At 39.8% G+C, this 27,825-nt stretch overlaps 1 protein-coding gene across 2 annotated transcripts; it reads right to left on the reverse strand.

The window, feature by feature from the left end:
• Positions 1-690: 690 nt before the first annotated feature.
• On the reverse strand, positions 691-27,782 carry rnf122 (ring finger protein 122). 2 transcript variants are annotated; one of them, XM_049579371.1, is made up of 6 exons: positions 27,359-27,782; positions 18,237-18,393; positions 6,060-6,105; positions 5,929-5,970; positions 5,715-5,794; positions 691-3,145 (listed from the first exon to the last, which is right to left on the reverse strand). In XM_049579371.1, exons 1-6 carry the CDS (start codon positions 27,381-27,383, stop codon positions 3,031-3,033), a joined length of 465 nt encoding a protein of 154 aa, XP_049435328.1. In that variant the 5' UTR covers positions 27,384-27,782; the 3' UTR covers positions 691-3,030. The 2 variants fall into 2 exon arrangements, with proteins under 2 accessions (XP_049435328.1, XP_049435327.1); XM_049579370.1 differs by having other exon boundaries at positions 5,715-5,797.
• Between the last annotated feature and the right edge of the window lie 43 nt (positions 27,783-27,825).

Below are 27,825 nucleotides of genomic sequence, written 5' to 3' on the forward strand. Positions count from 1 at the left end.
AACTCTTAAAAACCCTCTCTGGTGTTTAGACTGTTGGGCTGACAGAAAATACAGTTTAAAAAGTCATCTTTGGCTCCGTTGCAGTGGGCTTTTTTCACTATTTTCTGACATTTTTTAGTTTAAACAAACAGTTAAATAGAGTCAGTCAATACAGTCAACTGACAGACTGTGGAGGGAGGAGTACTCAAGTCATGTGACCTCACGCCAACAATCAAAACTAAACTCATAATTTGTATCAAAATCCAAAATGTCACACGAGTAGGATACGCACATATTGTGCAGCACATTGTGCTTACATCAAGTGCATAGGTGTTGTTTCAACATTGGGTGGGACCCATATGAAACTCTGAGGTTTGACACCCTTCCCCAGGAAATTGTGTAAATTAAGTGCCAAACACTTAATTTCCTGTATTCTGGTGAATTTTTACACATCAAATTTTGTCATTTCTACATCAGTTTATGGTGGAAATGTCGTTACCCTCCAACATCTACACCAATGGCTTCCATCTGGAATGAAATGTGCTGTATAAATAAAGTTTTGCTTGCTTTAAAGGGTCCCAAGAAGATTGAGGATCAGTAATAGAATAATAGATTATTTCACCTGAAGATGGCGCCAGATACACTGTATGAGGACCAAGAACTGAGAGAAGCTGAACAAAACAGACAACTGTATTTATTATTGTTTCAAGTTATTTACATCTGTTTGGATAACAAAATGTGGAATGTGGCCAGAATCAGAGTGAACAAATCTCTTTGACATTTTCTTTTCTTTTCTTTTCTTTTCTTGGCACGCAGACTTGTGAATTCAACAGCCTCACATGTGAGTGTTTGGCTTTTAATTACAGTGCAGGTGCCTTCTGTTTCGGGACAATGTGCTTTGTGAGTTTCGTGCTCAATTTTAGGCAGTGTTTCGCTTTCTGAATTATTGTAAATAACACACACACACAAAAACCTACACTTGAGGAATGTAAAAATAGAACCACCAGCAATAATGCCACAGAAATGTATGAAAGTGAGATTTAGTTGCTTCCCAGATGAATTCACAGAACAACACCGAGCGTCTGTACTGCTGCCTCTCTTCTCTTCAGATGAAGCAGCATCTCGAATACTTCACAGACTTTTATAAACGATTCACCACACCTGAAAACGAAGGGACCTGCTGCACTGCATCCAAACCTCAGTCTAACGCTTTAGAAGAACAAAGGCATGTTTTTTGTGAATTTAAAGTGCAATATATATAAAAAAAAAAAAAAACATATTTCAACAAAGAACCAACAGTGAAAGGCAGGAGGTGTCAGTTCCTTCCATCTATATTAACACAATAAGAACATGTCTCAACAATAAAACAACACGCAGAACATACATGGTATCACGGGAGAGGCGGGCACCAATATGGATTTGACACATCAGGTTCAGTTGCACGTATCAGCAGGAAAATCAATCGCTTTGACTTGATGGAAATACTGATTAATTTGCTACATGTGGACGACAGTTCCAGCTGCTTCTTCTAAGTATATATGAATAATTAAGGTCCTGATGACGCCTGAATCCACCTTTCACATCATTTTTTTTAACCAGAGTGACTTGAATTTATAATCTTAGGTACAAATCTTCTTAAACAAGTTTTTAATTTCCTTTAGAGACGTTTTAATAAATCCTATCTATGTCTGTGTTACAGTATTATTTATTCTTGTCTGGCTACAGACAATTTTATTAAAGGTCCAGTGTGTGAGATTTAGGGTGATACAGTGGAATCTAGCAGTGAGGACGACAGATTGCAACTAGCTGAAACTTCTCTGATGCTGTTTGGTGTGTCAGAAACAAGCCGCTGGCTCAGCGTTTGCTAATGTTTGCTCTGTTTTTTTCTCATAACTTAAGATCCAGACATTTGGGAGGTTTTTACCGAGAGCTGAATTATCCACAGAGGTCTCCTCCCCTCTAAAACCAACAGATCCAGTGATTTAAACCAGTAAAAACACTGAAAAAGCAGTGCTTGGTTTGTCTTTCCTGGGCTACTGTCGAAACATGGTGGTGCAACATGGCCATTTCCGTACACGAGAACCCGCTCCCTATGTAGATATAAAAGGCTAATTTTAAGTTAATGAAGCCACTTATTTCCAGGTGATTATACACTAAAGAAAACATACTTTTATATTATATTACATGGCCTTTTATTGTGACCATCCCAAGGCACACCTGTGAAGTAAAGATGGCATTTAATCAGCATCTTGATATGCCACACCTGTCAAGAGGATGTATTTTCATGGAGAGGGAGAAGGGCTCACTAATACTGATTTTAAAGTGTTCAGTATATATCTCAATTCTGCCAGTATATCTGCCTAAATCCTGCACACTGGACCTTCACACCCTCGTTCTAGCTGTTGTTTTTATAAAGACCTTACTGTATTGTTAGCAGTGTAACTCCTGTCATCATGTTCTGTGCTACTGGCAGAGATGGTGAGCAGAAAATTTCCTGTGTGGCTTTGTGTCAAAACTTCTCATCTGAAAGAGTTTTTAAAACCTCAGACAGTATTGATATTATTTCATATCAGTGACCACCATGACATATGACACTCAAACATGCTTGGAGGGGATCAGTGCCTCCTACCCAGTGCTGTCATCCTCAAGCACTCACTTGTCCACATCACTGTGACAAATGAGACTCTTCTTCGGTGGTGCCATTAACCTGACTCGACGCAACAAGAGAAGATGTGATGTGACGGAGCGGGTGGAGGGGGGGGTATGTTGAAAGAAGAGTGGTGGAGTGATGTGTGGGTGGCTGGAGATAATCTCTCAGACACCACAAGGTGTCGTGTTGCCATCTCGGAGATGGTTGCTAGGCAACAGCATCCTTCAGAGTCTTTCTCCGGGTGGTAACTAGGTTACCCCAACTTACTATTCTCATGTTGATGTCTTTGCTGTGATTTTAACAGCAACAACAGTGTCTCTCCTCCTGTCGGTCGCTAACTTTATATCAGCTGGTTTGGCGTGGGCGCCTGCGTCCCGTCCAGACTTGAAGGAGACAGGAGGTTACACCAGTTCATCCAGAAGAGTCCCTATGCTGTGGTGCTGCTCAGGGGGGCCGGCTATGGGTTTGTTGCACATGGGGCAGACGCAGCGCACCTCCAGCCACTTTACAAGACACCTGTGTTGGAGATCACAGATAGGAGAGAGATAAAAAGTTACTGTATGTTTCCTCTCACTCATTTTGACATGTTTCACTAATCAAAACAAAAGCTTAACTTGAGAGAGCCATGTGCGGTGGTGGAAGAAGTATTGAGATCTTAAAATTAGAAATGTAACTATAATATACACCATTACAAGTAAGTGTCCTGCCTTCAAGATTTTCGTTTAAATAAATGTCTGTTAAGTCATTATCTATCTATCTGTCCTTGAATGAGGTAACACAAATGTGATTAAGCCTCTGGACCACTGATGAAAGCCCTTGCATTTGCAGTATTACTAACTGGGTGTTCTGGTCTGTGGCCACATTTCCGAGAAAAATCACAAGTGGCGCACAGCTGGTGACGTATTTTCCTTCATCCAGCAGTAGCTGATTTACCAGAGATGATAATGCAACAGATTTCTCTTCAAAGCACTTGTGTGAGAAGGGGCGTACTGTTTTTTATCCGGTGTCTGCTAGCTTTGCGGGTAAACACTTACAATGGCCAGACAAACAAAGGAAAGAGTGATGTGTGAAGAGCAGCGAGATCCAAAGACACACCTGCAACTACTGCTTATTGCCATGTGTCGCCAAAGACAAACAGAGATCTTTGAGATTTTCACTTTAAAGGGGAACTACACCCATAGTCATGATTCATAAATGTTATTCCTGGCCTAAGACAGTGCAAACATATTAGCGAACATGTACAACTGTCTCCCAAATCTGACAACAAGCGCTAAATCTCAAATTTGTGATGTCATAGGGTATAAAGTCTGGAGCTGCTCCATGGACAACAACTGGGAAAGATGTTCTAGATGACACTAAGAGCGCACAGGGGAATGTTCTGAGTATATGGGAACATTTTCTGTGTCATTACGGAGAACATGAAATGGACCTGTGAGCGCTTTTTTTACAGGTCACATTCACCCATTCGCACACACATTCACACGCTTGCATCCGAGGCTACACTTCAAGGTCCCACCTGCTACTCAGTTTTTACCACACTCACAGCCATCAGGAGCAATTTGGAGTTTAGTATCTTGCTCAAGGATACTTCGACATGCAGACTGGAGGAGCCAGGGATTGAGCTGCAGATCTTCTGATTAGTTGATGACCTGCTCTACCTTCTGAGCCACAGACGCTCCAACAGAATAAAGCTCGTTTGGGCATAACAAAAACAAGAAAACATTGTGTGGGTCCACAAAATCAGGCTCCTATTCATGTCCACAGAGCAGCTCCAGACTTTATACCCTCACCTATCTGGTTTCTGGCTTTGAGAGAGCAGCTCATGTTAGGTGCAAGACGTATAAGCGGCTGAATGTACTTAAATTTTAGCTGGTTGTCTTGTAGCCAATTTACTTCATACATTTATATTCATAGTATGTTGTTGTGTAGTTCAATCTATGACAATGCATTTCATAAGCTGATCATATGTTTTGTATGTAAAATGTCTGTTGAAAGTGGCTAAAAGTTAAGTAAGTGTAAGTGAAATGTAGTGACATTGAAGGATGAAGTAGCAGAAAATTGAAGTAAAAGACTTAAAAACTGCACTTAAATAAATATACTTGGTGACATCTCAGCACTGTCCATGCAGGAGTATGTGAGAGCCCTGTATTTATATTAAATTCATACGGTGGGCTTCTCCCTCGCGCTTTTTCTTTATTGCTCTATGATTTAATTTCTTTTTTCTTCCTGCTTCTACTTTTGCTTCCCCACGCTGTCAAAGTCCAACCAATGATTTTTCTGCTCATGTTCTTCCAGCAAATCTTTAAATATAACAATAATGTCTTTCAGACCTTCTACGGCACAATATACCACCTCTAGGATGTTCAGGGAGATTCAGCTGAGCGTTTCAATCAATCGCCTGCCGTCTTTAATCCACCACCACCACCAACAGTGTCTAGACTCCGGGGGGAACTTGTCCTGTCTCCTTTCCTCATACAGACCAACACTCTGTGAGGATGCTTCACATCACAAAGTCTTTCTTTATACACCTCCTATTGATTTCCTCTTAATAATGCAGTTTGAGAGTGATGGTTTAAACTGACCTCCGGGTTCTTTACCCTACTGCCAACTTAAATCAGCAGATGTAACAATTTTTTTAGTTTAATCAATCTGAGTTTGCGACGATCTCTAAGAGCTGCATATATTTCTAAATTTTCATTATTCTTTATGCCTCTCTTTCATTTAATGTCTTCTGATTGTTATAAAATTGCTCCTCACATTCAAGATGACTGCAGAGAAATCACAGTTTTAGACACGTAACAAACATCAGGAATGCTTCAGCACTAACTCCATTTGCTGCGCTGTTGCCCTCACTGCTCCCTTATTCTAGACAGAAGGAAGCAGGAACAGTGAATGAACGTCAGCGCTATTGAACAAGAGCTCTTATAGTGCTGCACTATAAATCAAACAGAAACTACCTGTGTAATTCCTGTCATCATCGAGCTTCAGATCAAACATGACCACCTTCATTTTAACGAGCCCGTGCGGCTGCAAAGCGGTTAACAAGAGAAACAGAAAAGACTCCACTGTGCTCTCCTGTACTCACTTCCTGTGGAAAGCATGTTGGCATGGCAACACTCCCAGCTCGTCTTTCACTTTGAAGTCCTCGAGACACACGGCGCACGTCTGCTGTGTGAGCGACAGACAAGACGGGATTGAGACACGGTGAGGACGGTCATTTGGTGAAATTATCATGCATCTTTTTTTTTTGTTTCACATCATAAAAGTCTTAAGTGTGTGTATGTAAATTACATCCTTACCCCATGAAGATTCAACTTTTTTGGATCTCCTTTTAACACCACCTGCAGGGGTAAGAAAAACAGAATGTTAAAGAGAGGTTCTTTTAAATTTAGATATTGAAGTGTGCTTAAATGTTAACATCAAGTTTTACCTCTCTGTATCCAAACCGCTCACTCTGGGCTTGGTGTCGTAGTTTGCTGTGGATTAACAGAGAAACACATGATAAATAACTTTGTTTACAATTTGTTTAAGTCCTGCATTTAATGTATCTGACCAGGAGATATTGGTTAAATGGAAAGATCCTATCCACCCAACAAAAATAACATATAGCCACTGAATCAGAGAGGTCGTGTAAATTGAAATACTGAAGTAAAGTAAAGTAAATCCTTAAAATGGACCTTATTTTCCCATGTTCTCCTCCTGTTCCTACTCATACCTCTGGACTAAAATTATAAATGCAGGGCTGCTTGTAACAGAGTATTTCCACATTTTGGTATCGCTTACATACCTAAGTAAAGGATCTAAATACTTCCTTCCCCCAGTGGGAAAAGTACAGACAAAACTGTACTTAAACCTATTTTAAAGGGTAACTTTGGCATTTTTCAACCTGGACCCTATCTCCCTGTGTAAAAGCAGCCAGCAGCAACGAAACAGGCTGTAATGGAAGCACGAAGGGCAACTAAACATTGTCACTGTATGACCATTAAAAGCGACTGTTTTTGACACAGAGCAGCTCAGATTCATATCATAAGTGTCTGAGGTGCCTCTTTACCGTTCACTTGATCCTGTCTGATTGTTACTGCCTCGTTTAGCAGAAGTCTCCTTCTGAAATATCACCAGATATCACAAGATGTGTGTGTGAGATTTGGAGAAAGATTAATAACCAGGGCAGTTTATAGAAAAGGTATTTAAGTGTTGTCTTAAAGATTTTCAATATCATGGGTGATTGTTTACCTGATTTCAAATGTGTCTCAGGCCTATGAATTCTATCGCCACCGTTATTTGTGATGGAGTATCAGCATGACAAGTGGACGAGGAGAGAGAGAGAGAGAAAAAAGGCAGCGGAGGTTTTTATGTTACTGTTTACATATTCATTACGTCTTGCTGATGCTTTTTGTTATCAAACTGTCCCCTTCGCTGCTGTATCACCACACATCTCCCCGTTGTAAGATATAACAAATTATGAACCACTCTTAACAACATAGGCATTTTTCCTCTGTGGCGATGGGGTCACAGCAACCTGAGGAACTTCACGGTCTCCCTGTTTCACGTCCTGCAGTGCCTCCACTGCCTTTTTTTCCTCTTTCTCTCCTTGTCCACTCTTCAAAGCTTCTACCACATCATTGAAATCAGGTAAATAATCATCAATGACACTGAATATCTTTTTGATACCTCTCAACTATTTGTACTGCAAACTACTATGATTACTATACTCTCTCCAGATCTCACGTATATTTTCCACCGTTGTTTTCCTGTAACAAGTGATATCTCATGATATTTCAGAAAGAGACTTCTGCTTAAGGAGGCAGTGACAAACAGACGGGATCAAGTGAAAGGTGAAGAGACACTTAATATAACAATCTGAGCCGCTCTGTGTCAAAAATAACCAATTTTAATGGACATACAGTGATGATGTTTAGTTGAACCCGTGTGCTTCCACTGCAGCTCGTCTCGCGGCTGCTGGCTCCCTCAATACTGGAACAATTTCAAAAATTGTTCAGCCTCTTTGATCAATTTACACAGGGAAATAGGGTCCAGGTTTAAAAATGGTGAAGTTATCCTTTAACTGTGGGGAATACCTTTAACATTACACATAGTCAATTAATCTATTGTTCATATGAAAATACTGAGTAATACAGCTTTAAGTAAATAAAGTATTATTGGCAAAAATAGCAAAACCACTCATCTTGAAGAGTGTAAACTGCATTTTGTTGCTGCTGCTGTTTGCAGTGGAGTTAATTGGTTTATGCTATACATTATTATGCATCATATTTGGTTACACTGATCATTGGTTATGTATGCTAAATCTTAATCTGCAAAGCAACTCATAAGTATAGCTGACAAACACATTTAGAGGACTGAAAGCTGTGATATTTGCCTCTAAAATACTGTGGCATTAGATGGAAATACTAAAGTAAATTGTACTTAAGTGTAGTACATGTGTAAATGCAGTTAGTTCCACCACTTTCCACTTGTTTATTAGGAGATGAAGATGTCTGTATTTATTCTGAGCTGAGTTAAACAGCAGGTTATTGGATTCTAGCTGAGATTTTAAGTCTGTGTGGTTAAATTATGGGACTGCGTGCAACAGAAGCTGTGTAATTGCAGGGTAAGCTCTGATAATTAACTGTCTTTTCAAGCAGCTACACATCAACAGACAAATACATGCTCCCCCTGCAAGCACACACACACACACACACACACACACATATTGTTCACACACTGAAAATGCTATCACACACGCGCACGCACTTCCACGTACATATACACAAACACGGCTAATGAGTACGTTGCGTCTTTGAATCCCTGCACCACCCTCGTAGCCAACAATAGAGAGGAGATCTTTATCACTTGGCGAGCTGCGTCTGTTCAGGCGGTTATTTTTGGCCTCCTGTTTTTACACGACTAAACATAGACACAAATGTCTGTCACTGTCTGTGATTTGAGCCTGAAACTAAATGCAGTGAAAGCATCGGAGATGAAAGACGATTGTTTATTTATGATCTGATCACTCCACCAACAAAAAAAAAAACCAACAAAAAAAAGTGAATCTTGCTGCTTGGAGTAAGGAAATGACAGTTTTTCACTGTGTTTGTCATTTGGTTTATTGTTTACGCTGATTGCTGTTAACAATCTTTGGTGCAGAACAATGTGAGGATACACGTTTTACATGTGTTGAGGTTTCCCATGCCTGGCGAGTGATGTGAAGTGGGTGAAAGGGACGGAGATTTCAGTGTTTCAGCTCAGCTATTGTGCCCGCTCTGTAAGAATAGAAAAATCCTCGTATAGCAACTACTGACCAGCTCTTATTGTATGAAGTTACAATGACTTCAACAGGTGTGAATGATGCAATGACCAGGGTTTTTTCATAAATACTAAAAGACTTCATTCTACATTTAAGTACATTAAATACTCAATTATTAAAGGAATACTTCACCCAAAGAAATGACAATTTGTATATTAATTTCTCCTGTGTTACGCTGAATTTGTGAATACAATTTTTGGTTTTCTCACGTGCTCCTACAGCGAACGAAGAATCCAAAAACAGAGGAAATTCTTGATGAATTAAAGTAAAGGGGTCTGCATCTAACAAGAGCAAAACTATACCAAATAATCAATTTACAAACTGTCACACAACTTGTGCAGTGTAATCCATCCGTCATTTATTCAGTCGTATGTTTGGTACTTCCCAAACAGACGTCCCTCTCTGACAAGGAACTGAACTAAAGGTGAAACTTTCATTGCTCTCTTCAAAGCCAACCTCCACTGACAAAAGCAGTAGTTTTACTTAGCTGAACAAGGAAGCTGCTGGTCTAATGCTGCCTTAATCTGTAGTTTCTATGTGTTAAGGCCTTGCACACTGAGTCCGTTTTTCTCATCCAAAATTGTCGCACATCTAAAAATGAATACTACTTCACGTTGTGTCAATCACGTTCCGGATCAATCAGAAGCTGTTTGACCAAGAATCAGTGAAGAAAATGCGGTGAAGGGACACAGCCGTGTCAAGACAGAGTAACAGGGGACACAGAATCATTTCATGGCTCTGACAGCTCACTTTCAACAGGTCAGATGGTGATATTCAGGTGGATAATGATGACAACAACGAGGATGTCGAGACAGAGAGGGAGGACAGCTCCGCCCCTTCATGTAGCTGTGGTGCCAAATTTATGACAGGAAGAAAGTGATGACAGCCAGAAAGGTAACTCCAGTGGAGGCAGACAAAAGAGAAAGTCTTTTCATTTTGTCACATATTGCGAATTTTCACAACAAAAAGAGCAATAAAACACATCGGAATCAGTGTGCAAGGTTTGTGTGTGTAGCGATCTTTTTTGGATGGCAGATTTTAAAAAATGCACCCGAAAAAATGGACAAAGGCCTTTAATGTGTAACTCTGGTAGATCTGAACTAACCAAAAGTTACACCAAAGTCTTACAATAACATAAACTAAACTAACTGATTTAAGCAGTGATAGACCAGCAGCTCTTGTGTTCAGTGACATAAAATTACAGGGGGATTTTTTTCAGTGGAGTGGCTTGAAGAGGGCACTGATTAATTTTACTTTCAGTCCAGTTATAAACAATATGGTTTTAGCAAAAATGCATGTGTTTGGGAAGTACTGTGCATACAACTAGATAAATGACACTTGAATTATGCTGCACACATCTGGCACTAAAAAAAGCCTGTTTGTGTCTGGTACAGTAAAGACCATTCTAAATATCAGAGCACTAACATTTAGTCAATTCATTGATTGGCAAGAAAAAAAACAATAGAAATGGTCATTAAAATTGCCAATTAATAAATCTACGCCCTGAATCTACCTTCAGATAATGAATAAGAATTTAATTTCATAATGAAACAGCCACATTTATTTTAAAAAAGGGTTCAAAAAGTTAAACTTTTGTTACATAGTATACTTAACAGCCTATCATACATCATCATGATCTCTTCAATTTAATAATGTAAAGGCAGTGTGCCACCTTAAAATGAAATTTTTTCCAATTATGACATATCATCTCTGCAGTCACATTTATTGTTTGTGGATAAACTGTGTTTCCAGATAAACTCATTCAGCATCACAGAGACAACTAAACCCAAATTCTAGTCTTTGAAATAAATGTTTTTCACAGATTTTACCATCTTAATAGACATCACTCTCTTTCTCTCTCACCTCTCTCTGTCTGTCTCTGTCTCCTGACAAGCTGCTGACTCTCGCTGTGTTCACATGTGACAGAAGACGACCTCCAGTCCGCCCTTTCTGCTGCTGAAGCACTTTGCAATTAACTGTCACTTTATTTTCCCAAATCTCTCTCTGCTCTTCGTTTCTCTGCAGGTATGATAGTATCTGTACAACCCTTTACAGCTGATTTTTAAGCAATTCTAATTATCAGAAGTTTAAGCACAGTAAGCAGTCATGTTTCCTGCTGTTGGCTAATGAACAACTGTGTCAAGCTTTAGAGACTTTCCTCTGGGACTTGGACCTTCAGGGGATTCCACAGGTTTCAGTCTCAAGGATCTCTGATGATAAATTAAATGAGTCAGTGAATTTATTTAGGGATCTGGTGGCTTAATATGTCTTCACTCAGTGACTGTATTGCAGATGGGGAAGAACATAAAATAAAGGTACAATTAAAAGTCCTACATTCAAGATTTCACTTAAGCAGGGCTGAGCAGTACCAATACCATTACCCTTAAAGTGATACCAACCAATGTCAAGACTACTCCTTAGTGCTTCAATTGATACCCTTTCCTTCTATGTCATTCGACACCCATCATGTGAATGGAAACATTCAGTTGTGTAAAATGCCACCAGATGCCATACTCCTGAGTGTTTTGGTGGCATCTTGGCACACTAACCTGCCAACTGCATCAAATACACCGCACTTGATTTGACCGCACTGCAGACTGTTGAAGTTGTGGTCACATTAAATCCAAGAACTCTTACAGTGATTGTCTGCAAGCAAAAGCCCACAAATCATTGTTTTTTTCTAAATCTGGGCACAAAAAATGAACAAATGAAGGTATTGTTTGACCGGAGAGGCTTCAACACTACTTTTTATTGGTTTATTTTGGTCAATAGCCTACATTAAAGACCTACAAGTAAAAGTATTGGAAAAATGTACTTTAGTATTAAAGTAAATGCAAAATGATCCCTTTTAAAGAGTTATATGATTATATACATCATATTAATTGATTTTTTTTTTTTTTTTTTTTTTTGGTTAAGGTTCTAGCAACAATTACACATATTTCCAGTTCTGAATATGTGCTGGACCACTTTGTCACAGTTTTTGAACATTATCAAAACACAAAAACAGCAGGACTCATGACCTTACAAACATGGTACAAAAGAAATCGAAATACACACACCACCAGGGAAAAGGACAGTTGTTCCCAACTGGTCCAGCCACGAGGTCCAGATTTCTCCTTAGTCATTAGTTCAAGGTCCACACAACTTAATACATTCAGTGTCATACTTGCGTTTGGCCATGTCATTGAGCTAGTTTGCTGTCTCTGTCAAGTAGCTGTCTGTTATTCACTCACTCTACAGCAGGAAACAGCACTTCAAAATAAAAGCTCTGTGCTGGTAATTCGCTGTAGCCTACTTAAAGATAAAGTCTGTTTTACAATTTTGACATGTTTGTAAGTCACTTGTGGTCTATTCAGAATGGACCCATGCTCCATTTTTGGACCCCGACCAACCAGTTGGGAACCACCGTACTAGGATAAGCTGTAGTCCGTTCTAATGTTATAAATTAGCTAGAATTCAGTCCAGTCCAGAGGGATCCACCCCGTCGAAGACTTACTACATCTTAATAAATCCTCGATAAGCAGCATTTCAATGTTATAGCTGGTGAAGGTGGAGCACATTTTAACTACTTTATATACTGTTAGATAGTTCAATCTAAAGCACAGTATTATATTTTATATTAAAAAGGGCTGCTTTGTTGAGAATATCTTTAAGTTTAAAGTAACTAAAGGTGTACAATATGTACCTATGAATTGTAGTGGGGTAAAAGCATAAAGTAAATACTCAAGCACCTTATAAAGTGAACTTAAAGTGTAACTTCTATTTTTTTCAGCCTGAACCCTGTGTTCCAGTGAAAATATTTGGAAAGGAGCAAAAGGGAGGTCGGTCATCAGAGAAGCAGCAGGGGAAACTGTGTACAGCCAGCATTATTTTCACATCAAACTGGGTAAATTAAGCATTTATTTCAAACAAACCAGAGTTGGTGATTGTTGGAACAGTGGAAAGAAAAACTAAGGTGGTTTTTGTTTGAGTTTTATTTTGTGTCAGTTGACTGTTTGTTTAAATAGGGTCTGGTGTCTTTGCTGATAGCGATTTAAGAGCTGTTTCTGGTTAAACAAAAATGATCTCAAGGTCTGTCTCTATAGGGATTCTTTCTAAATAAATAATATTAATAAGCGCTTCTAGTGGATGTAAACTGATGATGCCAATATGTTTCACCACTGCTGGCTGCAGCACTCTCACTAAGTACTGGACCACTTTCAGAAATTGTTGTTCTCATTAGTCACAGACACAAAAAACATGTGAAATTAGGTTGGAAATACCAAAGTTACCTTTAAAGTACAGCACTTTGTAAATGTTACTTTCCATCACTGCTGAACTGTCTGACTAAAACACCTTCAGCTCCTTGTGGTTCTCATAGCATCTATCTGTAGCTGCTGTGCACCTCCTTAAACTGAAAACAGACTTGCTGCTGTTGGCGCACATTGGGGTATAATTAAAGATGGGATATTTTTGGTGTGTGCTTTTTGGCACCCTCGTGATTTTGCAGTCATACATAGCAGGTACTGCTGTGTACACCCCCGGTTTGTGCCACTATTAGAGCAGTTTGGATATGAAGGCTGAAAAGAGTGTGTATGTGTTCGTGTGTTCGTGTGTGTGTGTGTGTGTGTGTGTGTGTGTGTGTGTGTGTGTTCTGCAAATTTTGCCCAGATCTCAAGGCTTTTTAGAAAACTCAATATAATTGCTTTGTGTGATTAAAGATGGAGAGTCTCAAATAAACAAATAGAGACAAAATGAGATTTTTAACTCTCTGCAATGTTAAAATCGATCGTTACAAACTCCCCGACACACAGGATTTAGAGAGAGCCAGTCTGAGCGGATAATACCAAGCCTGCCCCCAACAGAGAGTGGCATTTATCACTCAACATTCATCTGATGAATCACCCGGTCTATAAATTAATTCACAATCACACTCCTACCCGAGACTACCTTCAGCATGTCAATGGGGCCGAAAGGAAGTGACTCACTGGTTATGATTCATAGGCAAGTGCTTTAAGAGGAACAGGAAGGATCCAAGCTTTTCTGATGGTTAATTTAGTGCCAGGTTCAGGCCAAACAAAACATTCATGATTACAGAAATGTGCCTGCAAGGTTTACGTTTCTCTAGTTGATAACTGCGGTGTAAAATTATCCCAGAATTAAAAATAAACTGATGCCTGCTCTGTCTGTGTTCCCTTTAGGTCTGCCTGAGAGCTGAAACATGGAAATTCAGTGTTTCTCAAAAAAAGACATCTCCAAATGAAGATACAGACATTTATCGCTTCACTGGGAAAAAAAATCATCCTGTCACTTTCTCAAAGTGTCTTTTTAATTTAAGAAACAGGTCCATTTAGTAGCTGTTAAGTACCTCTTGATCTTCGTCATCACATGAGGTTAGCTCTGTTTTCATTGTTGTAATTGTTGATCTGGTTTTTTTCTTTTTTTTGAGCACTTGGAAGGATTTACCAGTCATGCTGGATTAAAAGATGAGGTTCAAATGCACACATGAGTTGACAAATTAATCTCACCACAAAGTTCATTCAGAGAGAAGATCCTTACCACCAGATAAAAGTTTGTTGTTTTATAAGTCAACACATCATGGGACATCATGGAAACACAGTCTGCTGATGAAGACTGTGTAATACTATCAACAGCTCCAAATCAGCCACTAAATGAACGGAGCTAGAGCTGAACATGACTTTTCTTTTCTTTCCTTTCCTTTTTTCATAATTTAAAGTAGGTAAAATCTTATCTCACTGCAGAGCTACATGTAGCGTATTGCTTCCAGGCCCCGAGAAAGTTCACAGGCTGTGAAGTCAATTTTTGTAGTGGCCAGACAGTGGAATTACACCGTCATATGATGCTCTGTGGCCTAAAAACACCTTTTCCCTTTGACTTACATGGCAAAAGAGACATCTGTAAATCAGTGGATACTTTTTTCCAAGCATCACAACGTCTGTGATATAACTCTTTATACTTTCTGGATTCGATCTATTTGGTCTGATAACATTTGGAAATTCTAGAGGAGCCGCACAATTAAATCATTTTATCACTATTCAAGTTGGCGGAACATTAAACAAGAAGTAGTTTCACAGCTGCCAGAAGTCTCTAGTGCACCTGCTTAATTGGCCACACAGTGCGGAAGCAGTGCCGATCATTCTGATAATTTTATACACAGCAGTTGAACTTTTATGGCTTCATGCACCACTGAGCAACTTTCACAGGAAGATTTTCTGCGCACCTGATCTCTTATAGCTCTGTTTTGGTCACTACCAGCTCTTGACGAATACACTGTATTTGGTTTATAGTTGCAAAATGCTTCAGCAGCTAGTCTAAAGCCCTGTACATACTGTACTAAATTTGTTCTTTTTCTCAAGGTGGCAATAACAAGAACAAAGTTCGTTTTGGCCAGGACATTTCATACTTCACGAGAAACTGAAGTGCAGAACTCCAGGGAAGTCCTCATAGGCCCCTCCCGCTGCCGCATATGTCACACACGCTTTTCCACTTTAACCACGCCCACTTCAAATACTGACCAATCACACAACAGTTCTCAGACACCACACAAGAAAAAAGTTCTGCCCAGATGATGTGTCGGCTGCAAGAACTCCCATACCAGGGCTGCGAGAAGAGAATGATGTCATTCTTTTCTTGCAGCCCTGTGAGAGAGAGCAAATTTTTCTGTTCTTGCGGAGTATTAAAGGCCTTAACTGTGTCTGTCTGCTGTTTGGTGCTGAGCAGGTAGTGTACAGTAGGATTTTAGGGCTTTTCCACTAAACAAAGCTGCCTGCTGGGGCCGAAAAAGACGCTTTGAGGGTGGTGAGATTGAACCAAAACAGTTAAGTTAAGCGGAGGTGGGGATAAAACAGGCTGAATCTCACTATAAAGCTCTGTGAAGCTGCAGATTAAGGTGAAAATTCTCTGTAGGTGTCACATGTCAGACATTTCTATTGTAAAAAATATTGATTATAGCTCCTTTAAATACACTGATAGTAAAAATACCGTAATTTTCCTATAAAATATCCAACAAATGTTAGTTTCTAATTGTAGAATTATGTGATTGAAAGCTTCTAGCAACTAAAAGGACTCTGAGATTCATTTGTCAACTAATGTTTTGAGGTCAAGGATAAACAAGGTCTTAAAATCATTTAGAAGTTGATTAGATTGTCACTTATTTTGCTTGGTGTTTCTGTGGGAATTCAATTATAATATAGTAATAGAAACAGAATAAGTTACACAAGAGGCAAATGCCCATAATCAAGCAAAAAATGCCCCAAACCTACTGGATACCAGCTACTGGCTGTTATTAACATGCATTTGTATTCTCACTGAGCTTTATGTCTCCAGCTGACCAGTTTTTTTTAACTGTTGTGACAGCAATTCAAAATCATATACAGCATCAAATGAAAAACATTATGACACTTTGGTAATTTTCTAAATACAGATGTTCAGTCATCCAAAGAGGGCGCAGGATAAAAAAACAAACCTTACTGCAGGTGTTGGCATTTCCTTATAAGTTTCTGCACACTGCAGACGTTCATGTGTGATGTTGTTGTGTACTCCCACTGTGTGCTATTCAGGTCGTGTTTATTCTGAGACTCTCTGCAGTTTTCCTCGCTGCTGTCCTCACACATTGTGGTGGGCTGCTTCCTGTTGCCTCATATCCCGTCCTTCAGACACAAACGTCCCCTCGGCTCATCAGGGAGTTCACAGTCAACAGCAGGAGAGGTCAGTCTGTTCCTCTTTTTTTTTTTTTTTTTTTTTTAAACGTCCTTCCCTCACTCACTGTGTTTCTCTTCTTTGTGGTGACAATGTCGGTCACTATGTTCCGGACTTAAATATTTCAACAACTACAGGATGGATTGCCATTAAATTTGGTATACACACATTCATGTCCCCCAAAGGATGAATTATAACAACTTGGTGATTCCCTGACATTTCCTGTAGTGCAATCATCAGGTCAAAAATTCACTTTGGTTTATGACCAAATTCCTGCACAACTAATCACATTTCCATCAGCTGTTCTTTGTGTTTCATGCTAATAAGTGTTAGCACACTGACACACTACATTGGATGGTGAACCTGGTAAACACAAGCAGCAACCTCCAAGGTTAAAAAATGAAGCCAACGCTGAAGGGCAAAAAACTGCAGTTTCTCGAATGATCACTTGGGGCTGGCTCTAAAAGCGAGTCAATCCCCATCTGCCCCCATGTTAAAATGGCCAAACTTTACCGTAGAAATAAACATGTTTACACCCTAGTTTTGGTCTCTATGGCTAATTTCAACATTCATGCGACTGTACGGGGGGTGAATTTTTATGTAACTCACCCGTGTACATTTTAGTAAGGCTCAAAGTTATGCATGATTAAGAGCGGCTTTGAGGGACATGCTGTCTGCAAGGCATCACTCCAGTCTGTGAGTCAGATCCAACCCTCACTCCTCCACAGCTCCACCCAAGATTTTAACCTCTGTCTCCAAAAATTCAAAATGACAATAGCCACAACACTACACAAACCAATGGGTGACATCAGAGTAGTTTCATCCACTATTTTTATACAGTCTATGGATAAAAATCACACCCCTTAATCGGCATGTTAGCATGCTGACGTTTATCTCAAAGCACTGCTGTGACTAAGTGCAGCCTCACAAAGCCTAGACCTGCATTGTCTAGTTTGATCAGACACTGGTTCATTTTCCCCGCTCGGTAGGTTTTGTTTGGGCATATCTGAACACAGCAGTCGTACTCTTTTTTGGTTTTCCATTAGTAAAGGTTGTGGATAGTACCTGGTACTTATTTTGGTACCACCTCAGTGATACAGATTCCAGGTAAGCTGAGCTGTTGCTAGAAGGTGGAGTTAAAACACTGCAGACCACTGATTGGTCAGAAAATAATGTTGCAGACGTTGCACACAGCACCACTATGGCGATCAGCTGAGAATCCTGCTTACACTGAGAGATACTATCTGCAGTGGAAAATGAAATAGAGGAAAGGACCTGGTACCAAAAAAGAGTTGAGTCGAGTCAAGTCGAGCCGAACCATGCAGATGAAATGCACCTTTAGAGGAAGTGGTCTCACTCTGGTCACATTCTGGGCCTGTGGTTGTAATATAATCCAACATCAATCTGACCTAACTACAAGGCATCCTCTCCAAGTTTGAGCCAGGTGCATATCGGTTTACTTTGTTTCCATGTGTGTGTGAAATTAAACCGAACTAAGGAGAAAACACATCACATTTACCAACTCCACTGATCTGAAAGAGAGCAGAGCAAGTCTACGCTTGAAAACACCCTTTTTTAAACATGTCTGCCTCTGTCGCTCCTCACCTGATGAAGTAACAGCAGAAGATGAGGCTCAGGATGAAGACAAAGATGCCTGTCCCGAAGATGACCATGTAGATGTTGAGCGGCAGGTCCTGGAAGGTGATGGGCGGCATGGTGCACGACTTGTTGGAGTAAACCAGTCCCAGACCACAGAAGCACCCTAAACAAAGACAGAGGGGAGATTTGAAAACACATTTCCAAGAAGATGGATGCCAGAGAAGGCAGAGAAATGACAGCCTGATGTCTAAAAGCCTATTAGGACAAATGAGGCCTTGTCATTGTTGTACTTAAACATGTAAAACACTCTTAATGCAGTATCCAGGCAACCAGAATGTGTCTCCTATAACATGGCGGATCCACACGTCTTTGTCCGATTACAGGTCAGTGTTGTTTAAAGGCATTAACAGACAAGAACAGATAGACGAAATGATTATATTGGCTCAGCCCTCTTTTGTGGAATTAAAATTAAATATTTTGTGGATGAAATCTAGTTCACCAGTCTTGAGACTTAAAGCACACACACTCTGAGAACCGGTGAGTGCATTTTGATTAAAACAGCAGCATAAAATCTCTTTTTTTAAGACTGAGATATCTGTACTCTTGTACAGGGAGGTGAGTCATTCAGAAACACTAACAATGACTGTTGTCTTGTCTCGAACTGAGTGCTTCTAGGAAAAACTTTGCTGCATACTCCAACCCAAACAGATGGTATTCCCATTAAAGGTGCCCCCCTTTTGTCTCATCCGAGTTGCTTCAACGCTACACTCCTGCGTGTGTTTGTTTTACCACAAAATAGATTATCACTGTAGCGCTGCTGACTGCAGTCAAGGTCAGAGGTAGGGAGATGGGGGAGGGGGAGGATTGAAGAACAAATGTGGCCGTGATTGTTGCACTGTGTGTACAGTTTACAATATTTGACAGGGTGTGGTTATTTATCTTGTATAAATAGAGTGAGAAGAACCATGAATTCCCAGATCGCAAGAGAAACGGTTGTAGATTAGATGGACAAAGAGATACACAGAGCACACTTGTGTTTTGTGTGTCCGCATGAGTAATGAGAAGTCAGTATCTGCATGTGAGAGAGGGCTTTGTGAGATCGGGGTCACACTAACCCGGGGAGTGATAGTGAGTCGGCGCTAACACAGGACTCATCGCAGTCTGCTGATATGAACCTCTCTCCGCATGATAACAGGAAGAGAAGGCCGAGAGAGTCTGCGAGTTTTCATTTTGATCAAACACTACAGCAGCTGATTGAGTGAGATCAGCCTGCGTATTGTTTAATGGAGAGATCCAGGCTCTTGAAAGCCGTGCGGCAGCTGCTTGTGTTATAGTGGAAACAAACTGTTCTGTATGAGATTTCACAGTGAAGAGCTTTGCCAGAAACAAATTCCCCAGCTTTATTCCTTTCTGTGTGAAGTTTGTGTGTCCTGTTTCTCTGCACCAGTTTCCTCCCACAGGCCAAAGACATGCAGGTCAGCTGAAGTGGAAAATCTAAATAAAGTAGGTGTGAGTGTGCTTGTCTGTCTATGTTTACTCGTCCTGAGACGAACTGGCAACCTCTCTACTTTGGGATGGATGGGTGAATAGATAAAGAGAGACAAATAGATAAATGGAAGGACAAGATGAAAGGATGGGACTACCTAAAGCCTTGGTATTTCACCTGGATGGGTGAGGTTTTGCAGGATGCAGCAGTGCACACTTGAGTGAGCTCTGCGACCGTCTCGACAGCCTAAGCTCTGAGTACATGTTCATACCCTATATCATAACCTTTGAAGCAAAGTATGGGCTTGTTTTATCTCTAAAGCTTTAAAATTTGGGCAAACTAGACTGAATAATACACTCTACAAGTATTCCTGTATATTTGGTCTCACACCATAAACACGGACATTGATGGTCTGGCTTGTGAACCTGTTTGGGCTGGGCATCTATTGGTGAAGATATTACATCGACATCAGAATACAGACTCCCTCATCCGAGTAGATTTTTGTTGTTGGACATAATTTAGTTGCTCTAAATGTCAAAGCATTTTAACACTATTTAGTTGGACACATTTCTGGTATGATGTTATGATGCTCAATTTGAGAATTTTTTGGCAGTCAGGTTAAAGTCAGTTGAAAATCTGCAGGGAAGTCTAGTCATGGCTGCCAGCAGAACAAGGAGCAACAGTCTAGAAGTATCTTTGTAAATTCATGATCACAAAAATGACAAAAAGTCATCTCTGTTTGGAGTTACAGTTAGTCGTGAGGTCTTGAGCTGTAGGGAGGGTTGATGGTTCACATCCGAGGGAGGAAATCTGAAATATGGGTGTGGAGTTGCAAGAAGGATGAGTAGGTTTATGATGTCGTTGACTGGTTTGCAATTACGTGTATATTCTCATGTACTGTATAGTTTTGCTGTCACCACTGAAGACTGCTTTGGAAATACGTGTTTTTAGTAATGCTTTCAAGTGCTATCTTCTGGGATTTTTTTCTGTCATGATACTCCTGTGAGTTGTTGTGCTTTTAAAGTTCCAGGTAAAAATCAAATAAAATCAATTCTGTGGATTTAATCTTGAGGTAATGGGGAGACACTACAGGTGAATAGGATAAAACTCGTAACAAATATCACCATGAAACTTCCCCAGTTGATTACTTACAGTAAGACAATTAATGTTTTTGTATAGGTTTTCTAAAAATTGTATGTTTAAATACGCAAATGAGGCAGTATCTACTTAAATATGCACTGATTTGCATACCTTTCCTGCACAGAAATCTGAATGTTAGATTAAGCCAGGTTTGAAATTCTTGCTTCATTTTGTGTGAAATATTAGAGTTAAGGGATTTAACAGAGAGAATTTTGGATAGCTCTTTTCATCACTCCATGATTCAGAAAATACTGTCAAAATCCAGAAAAAATGTTGTTTTTTTGCCATGTTTTTAGGAATAAAATGTTATTTAAATCACATTTTGAATAATACATGAACAAACCCCTTTGCAAAAACTTAAGAACTTGGACAGAAATAAAAATGGAAAGTTTCTAAGTGCTACTGAAATGGAGACTTCAAACTCAGAGTATGAGAAAAAAAACTTATTTTGAGGAAATGGCCTTTAAAGATATGTATTATATGTAAGAGACAGTAGGGTAAAAAATTTAAGTAACAGATATCACCATGAAACTTCCCCAGTTGATTACTTACATTTAGACAATTATTTTTTGTATTACAAGTTTACATATTATCTCAAAATTAAGCATTTTGAAAACAGAAATCTGAACAAAAAAAACTTTCCACTAGTCTGGAAGAAGACATGTTTTGAAAACGAAACAGCCCAAAATCTCAAAATTGATGAGCGCATAAAAAAAACTGCAGGCAAAGATTAAGTGAATTAATATAATTTTAGGTTATGGTTTTGCTATCTTATCCAAAAAGTGACAAGGTGACCTAATGTGAGCCAATACAAGTGCGCATCAGACCCACAACAGTGACGTAGGATTTAAGGCTCCCATATGAAATACTAAGTTTTTAGGGAATCCCACGGAAGGATGTATGTATGTATGGACAGAGAGATGGATGCATGTCTGTGGAGAGAAACGAACTGGTAGATGAATGGATGTAATAATGGACGGTTGGATAGGTAGATGGATGTGGATGGACTGGCAGACAGGTGGATGATGAATAGATGGACTGCTAGATGCACAGATGAAAGTATACATGGACATATGGAGGGATGGATGGATGGACAAATAGGTGGATGGAGAAACAGGCAATTAAACGGGTGATAAAAATCTTAGAAAATGGATGTATGGATGATGGACAGGTAGATGGACAAATGATATATGGACTGACAGACAGACAGATGAGGTCATGGAAAAACAGATGGATGTATGGATTAATGAACAGTTGAATGAACAGATGGATGGACGAATGGAGACCTTTACCAGCCTCATATCGCTGTGATGAGTATTGTTTTCTCCTGGCACAGCTTTCTTTTTTATAGATCCTGATATTTCGAGTCACTCCTGCAGCCAAAGTGACACGTTGACATTTCTATTTGACATTTCTGCCGCCTCGCACTGCAAATTGCAGTATGAGACGATCAATACAACCCGCCTTGTAGTTCCACTCTCGCTGAATGAGCAGTGATGCTTCATTTATCGAGGCTCGTCGATGGCTACACATGCAAGTTCCACCACCAAACGATTTCACCCAGCGAAAGGCGATCACTAACAGAGACCTGGACATTTGTAAATTAAACACAAACTGAAGGACATGTGCTGAACACTCAGGATCTTATAAATCAAGAGGTCATGGGTCAAAACTCTTACTTTCCTCAGGACACTTTAACTAGTTTCCCATTTTATTTATTCATTCACTGTTCAATTATATTTTCTGTAAATCTTACCTCACTTTATTACAGTCTAAATGTTGTTTCAAAGCCTTTTCTACATTGCAAGGTATATAATTGTAGTGGGGATTACTAATACCTTTTGATTTATTTAGTTTTTTGTCCAAAAAGAGTCCGAAAAGGTCGAAACTCCAGCAACACTTGTGGTATAAAGACCAGTGGTGGAAAGTAACTGAGGCCTTGTTCAGACTGCCAGCCTAAAAAGCTTTTTGGTACATCCAGATTGTATCTGATTTTAGAAAGTCTGGACAGCAAAAAACATACGACACATAATTTTTGTAAACCAAACCACATATGGATTTCAAAGTGTCTTCTGTGTTACTCACGACTCGACACACTAGGACAATGTCCAATCCAGAATGACAGAAGTGCTGAGCAGAATCCTTGCTGTTCCTACCACATTGCTATGGAGGACAAAAATCTGGGGACAGTCGCCAAAATAAATTCCAGTAATTCAGTCATGGCTAGTTGGTAACCCTAGCTTTCTCACAAGCTACTTGAAAATACTCCTATATCACTGTTTTATGTTGTGACAACACTGTGGTTGAAGTCTGGTTAGGTTTACGCACAAAAAGCACTTGGTTAGCGTGAGGATAAGATAATGGTCAGGTTTAAAATGATCACTTGAAACATGGAACATGACATTTTCATGAATCTGTGCCAAGTTTGTAAAGAACAACACTTTGTTTTAGAGTACAGTGACTTTTCAGCACAGAGCCTTTATTTTGATGTGCCATTTCTGCTGTGGAGTGAGTGACTAAAGTCAGCAAACTAGCTCAACGACACAGACAAACGCAAGTATGATGCTGAATGTATTAATCTGCAAGGCCTCGAACTAATGACTAAGTAGAATTCTGGACCTGTGGCTGGACCAGTTGGGAACCACTGCTCAAAACTATAATACATGGTTATTGGTTCCCAATCTTTTTGACTTGTCACCCCTACAATAAGTCGGTGTCTAGTCGGGTATTTTGTCACATTTCAAATGCCTGTGAGGTGTTAACAGTACCACCAAAAGAGATTTTTCCTCTTTGTCTCAGATGGTTTCATTTCAATAAGTCTAAGGCCCACAAAGGGAAAATGAGCCAACCACAAAAATGCACAGGTCTGGGAAAAGTTAAAAAATGAAAACCAAATTTGTGGAACAGATTTTTTTCTCTTCTCTCATTTATCATCTCATAACACCTCAAATTTATCTTGCAACCCCTCAGACAGGACCAGATCCCTGAGCTGGAAACCATAACCTGACTGATACTGAGGATTTTCAGACCAATGCTGACATTCTTACAACACTTAACCAAGAGATGTACTGGGCAGGACATATTACAGTTGAAAAATAAACTTCTGACTACACACTGGTGGACAAACTATACAATAGAGACACTTCCAAAACATATCTTAGGCCTTTCTGTACTTCAGTTTCATATGCATCGATACAAATACATTTGCGATAAGCTAATATCATCCAATATATCAACTTGGCTCTACTGAAAACCAGTGTACTTAATGACTGTATATAAAGTAGTTAAAACACCAGCGACCAGTGTTACTTACACACTGATGCAGAAGGAATAAATATATAATAGTGTAATATAATAATAAATCAGTCAAAGGGGGGATTTTTCTCCATAATGTGCACTTTTACTTTTGATACTTTAACCACAGCTTGCTAATAATACTGTACTTAAGGTGGATTTTGAACCAGGGACTTTCTTTCTCCGTATACTTTGGAAGTAGGTGAATTTGTGGCAGAAAGTCCCCACCTAAAAACAAATGTTTGGATATTTGAATCAGCTTCTAAATAAACAACATACAAGACATGTGCATCATCATATAATGTAAAACTGCTCCATATTCATGTATCACTGAGGGCCCAGTGTCGAGAGTGGTAGCTGCACACACGTGAGGATGTGACAAACAAACAGGCTCAATTTTCTCCATCATCTATACATCGAGTCAAACAAAGATTGTCCACAGACAAAGAGACACACAAACACACAGCTTGGAGGGGGAGTATATGTTCCTGTATTCATGTCACTGCACAGCTGATGGCACAAATCACCTGTGAAGCTGCTGCAGACTCACAAACCCAATCTGGGTCATTTGTATTCAAGTCTTTGTGTGTGCTTGTCATGTCACGACTTCCCATCTGTCTGCCTGTATGGATGGATGCTCACATCTTCCTCCTCCAACCTTTGTATGCATGGCGAGCAGACAGTTATATGTGATATTTTGCTATGGGTGGAGCCCCGCATGACCACTGACCTATATATTGGCACACTAAAGAGGTGCCCCGTTGCCATGGCGCCAAGAGTAGCCGGATGCGGGAAAGAAAGGATGAAGGCTAGCTATGGCGAAAGTTCTCATTTTGGGAGAATCTGAGTCGGCCGTGTTGAGTTTCAGCTGTCAGACAGATTCTCCGGTTGTTGTTGAAAAAGGCAGGGAAGTCCCTCTGTGATTTGATAGAGCTGTAAAATACCTCGACTATGGCAGCTTCCCTGACAGCTCCTATGAGATGCCTGGTGGGGTTTTGTCCTATATACGCCGTGTTCACACAAAGCTGCCTCTGTCGCTGCTGCTGCTCGCATTAAAGACAGAACTCGCCATCAAATATTCAACAGTTCACATGGGGGGGAACACTCAAGCCTGCCTGCATGACTGCTGCTGGAAAAGAAGAAGAAGAAGAAGAAGAAGAAGAAGAAGAAGAAGAAGAAGAAGAAAGTAGGTTGGGTCTAAAAATCCCCATCACATGCACAAAAGTGCTACATGTGTCACGCATAAACACTGTAGACATGATCACAGATACGCTGACACACAGAGCTGAGCTGTGGCTGTCTGATACTGCTTCATTTTTCAGCAGAATGTCACTCTTTGATACTGCGTGTGTGTGTACTATTTCCCCTATGAATAGCAGGGGAGTTGAGGCGCACAAAGGGAGTAATTGTTCTTGTCTGAACACCACCAACAGTCCACTGCTGTGGCTGCTGCACTCAGAAAAGCGAAGCCAGAGGAGGAAAAAAAAGGACGACTAATCCATCATCTTCACCAGGTCTCACCGTGACAATGAAGCACTGACACACCATTTCACTGTCGTGAAGGATTCATTTTGTTTAAAGCACGACCAACGCGCCTCAGCAGCTTTCAAACAAGACAGAGAAAGTTGTTCAGACTTTTTTTTGAAGATAATTGGTCGAGGCCGAGGAGAGTGTAAGTGAGAGACTGCAGATAAAGTCAGTCAGTGTAAACAAGATTACCCAGAGAGGCAAAATGTCACACAGAGAGCACAAAGACTGGCTTTGTGGGGCTTTGAATTGGAGGTAATTTAGATGGAAATCAAGGATTCTGTTGATTAAACAGTCTCTTATTCTACCAGTCAATACACAAATTGATTAAACATTCAGGTAATTGATGTTTGAACACATTCGTCACTTCAAAAAAAGTCAGATGAATAAAGACTATTATTAGAATGATACAGGAAAACTGTAGGTAACTTAAAATACAATTAAAAAGTGGGTAACAATGTACTTTAAATCCCCCTTTTTAGCAGTTATAAGCAGTAGACAATACAGGTAATAAATGGTTTAAAAATGATTTATGGTTTCACGATTTTATGATATAGGTTTTGCTGATGTTAAGCTATTCTACATACTTTATTTTCATCGTATATTTTTGAATTTTAATTGTATTTAGATGTGATTTTTTTTATTTTACTGAATTGCCTTGTTGACCTGTTTTATGTCCATGTCTATACCCATTAAAGCACCCAGTGCATGTAATTCCCTTATTGTAAAGTAGTTTGTGCTGCATTTCCTCTATGAAAGGTGATATATAAATAAAGCTTATTACTATATTTATTATTTCTATCATCAATTAATCTGCTCAACAGCTTTTCTATTCATCATTTTGTCTATAACCGTGAAAAAACGTGAAAAATGCCTGTTATAATTCCCCACAGCCACAGCTGATGTATTCAAACACCTTGTTTTATTTGACCTACAGTCCAAAAATCCAAATCTATTCAGTTTACTGTTATATATATATGACAACCCAACGAGTCAAATCCTCATATACGTAAAGTATTTTTGCTTGAGAAGCGACTTCAACTATGGATCAGCTCTTAAAATAGCTGACAATTAATTTTCTTTCAATCTCTCCATCAATTTATCAACTAATCATTGCAGCTCTAGTTGTCAGCAAGTGTAAGAAATGTATTTTAAGGTGTTTATTACTTTGCTCTATTAGCCAGCAATCATAACTTCTTATATGAAGACATATTTTACGAGTACAACTATGCTTTTACTATATTGCCCTTCAATGTCCACGTGGGCCTCAACCTATAGGTGTCAGGAGAAGTTTAAGTGGCTCACTAATACACTAATAAATTGTATACAATTTATAAAAGACGTTATACAACTAGCCTATATTATAATATGCTACAGAAACATTTATGACATGTTTACGTGCTGCTTATAGGTTTTAAATAGGGGGTGTGTGGGACACTTTAAAGTCACTGCTCAGCAACAGACAAGTCTTAACGGGGGGGGTGATTTTTTTGTCTTCCAGGTGCGACACATTGTCTCTTCTCACAATAGAAATGTCTAAATTTAGAAAACCCTGATGAGATACAGAGACTGCAGACACTATGATTTCAATGACATGAGGGATTCACTGCACAGAAATAACAGGCTGCATACAGCACATCATGTCACAGAGGCCTAACAATAAAATAAAATGACTGCTCACCGTTACACCACTGAAACGGGTGCATCAATGCACCAGAGGGAGTCCTTGCCGGCGGGATCCGATTCGTGTTTACCAACAAGCCGCAGCCGCTCGTGCAGATGGATGACCGCAATAAAGTGCCCCGAGCAGAGCCAGAGACTGTCTGCCAGCAGTGTGAGAAGTGAACCAGACAATGGTACCTGCAATAAAACACGGATTTAAAGGTGGATAAAAAGCGTTTGTGTCGGAAGTTGCCGCGGGGTTGTGTCACATTGTTGGGTTCATCCCTGCAGATGGAAAAAAGGAGACACGGTGATAGAGATTTTCCTTCTTCTTCTTCTTGTCCTCGCTGTGGCTGTTTTGACTCTGTTATTATTAATAGACGGCATAACACTGACCCAGCGGCAGCATCTGTGTGAGAAACTAGAGCACTGGCTGCATTTGCCTCGTCCCGCCCCCCGCAGACGCGACTGACGTGCGGGGAGACC

Source organism: Epinephelus fuscoguttatus, linkage group LG6 (genome assembly GCF_011397635.1).
Source record: "Epinephelus fuscoguttatus linkage group LG6, E.fuscoguttatus.final_Chr_v1".
Taxonomy (NCBI): Eukaryota; Metazoa; Chordata; class Actinopteri; order Perciformes; family Serranidae; genus Epinephelus; species Epinephelus fuscoguttatus.

What these genes read in the sequence shown, in the direction of transcription:
- rnf122 (XM_049579370.1), bottom strand. Translation starts at nt 27,383, where the DNA reads ATGCACCCGTTTCAGTGGTGTAACG. An exon ending in TTCTGCTGTTACTTCATCAG is followed by an intron (nt 6,106 to 18,236) that starts GTGAGGAGCGAC and finishes GTTAATCCACAG; the next exon opens with CAAACTACGACACCAAGCCC. An exon ending in AGCGGTTTGGATACAGAGAG is followed by an intron (nt 5,971 to 6,059) that starts GTAAAACTTGAT and finishes TTACCCCTGCAG; the next exon opens with GTGGTGTTAAAAGGAGATCC.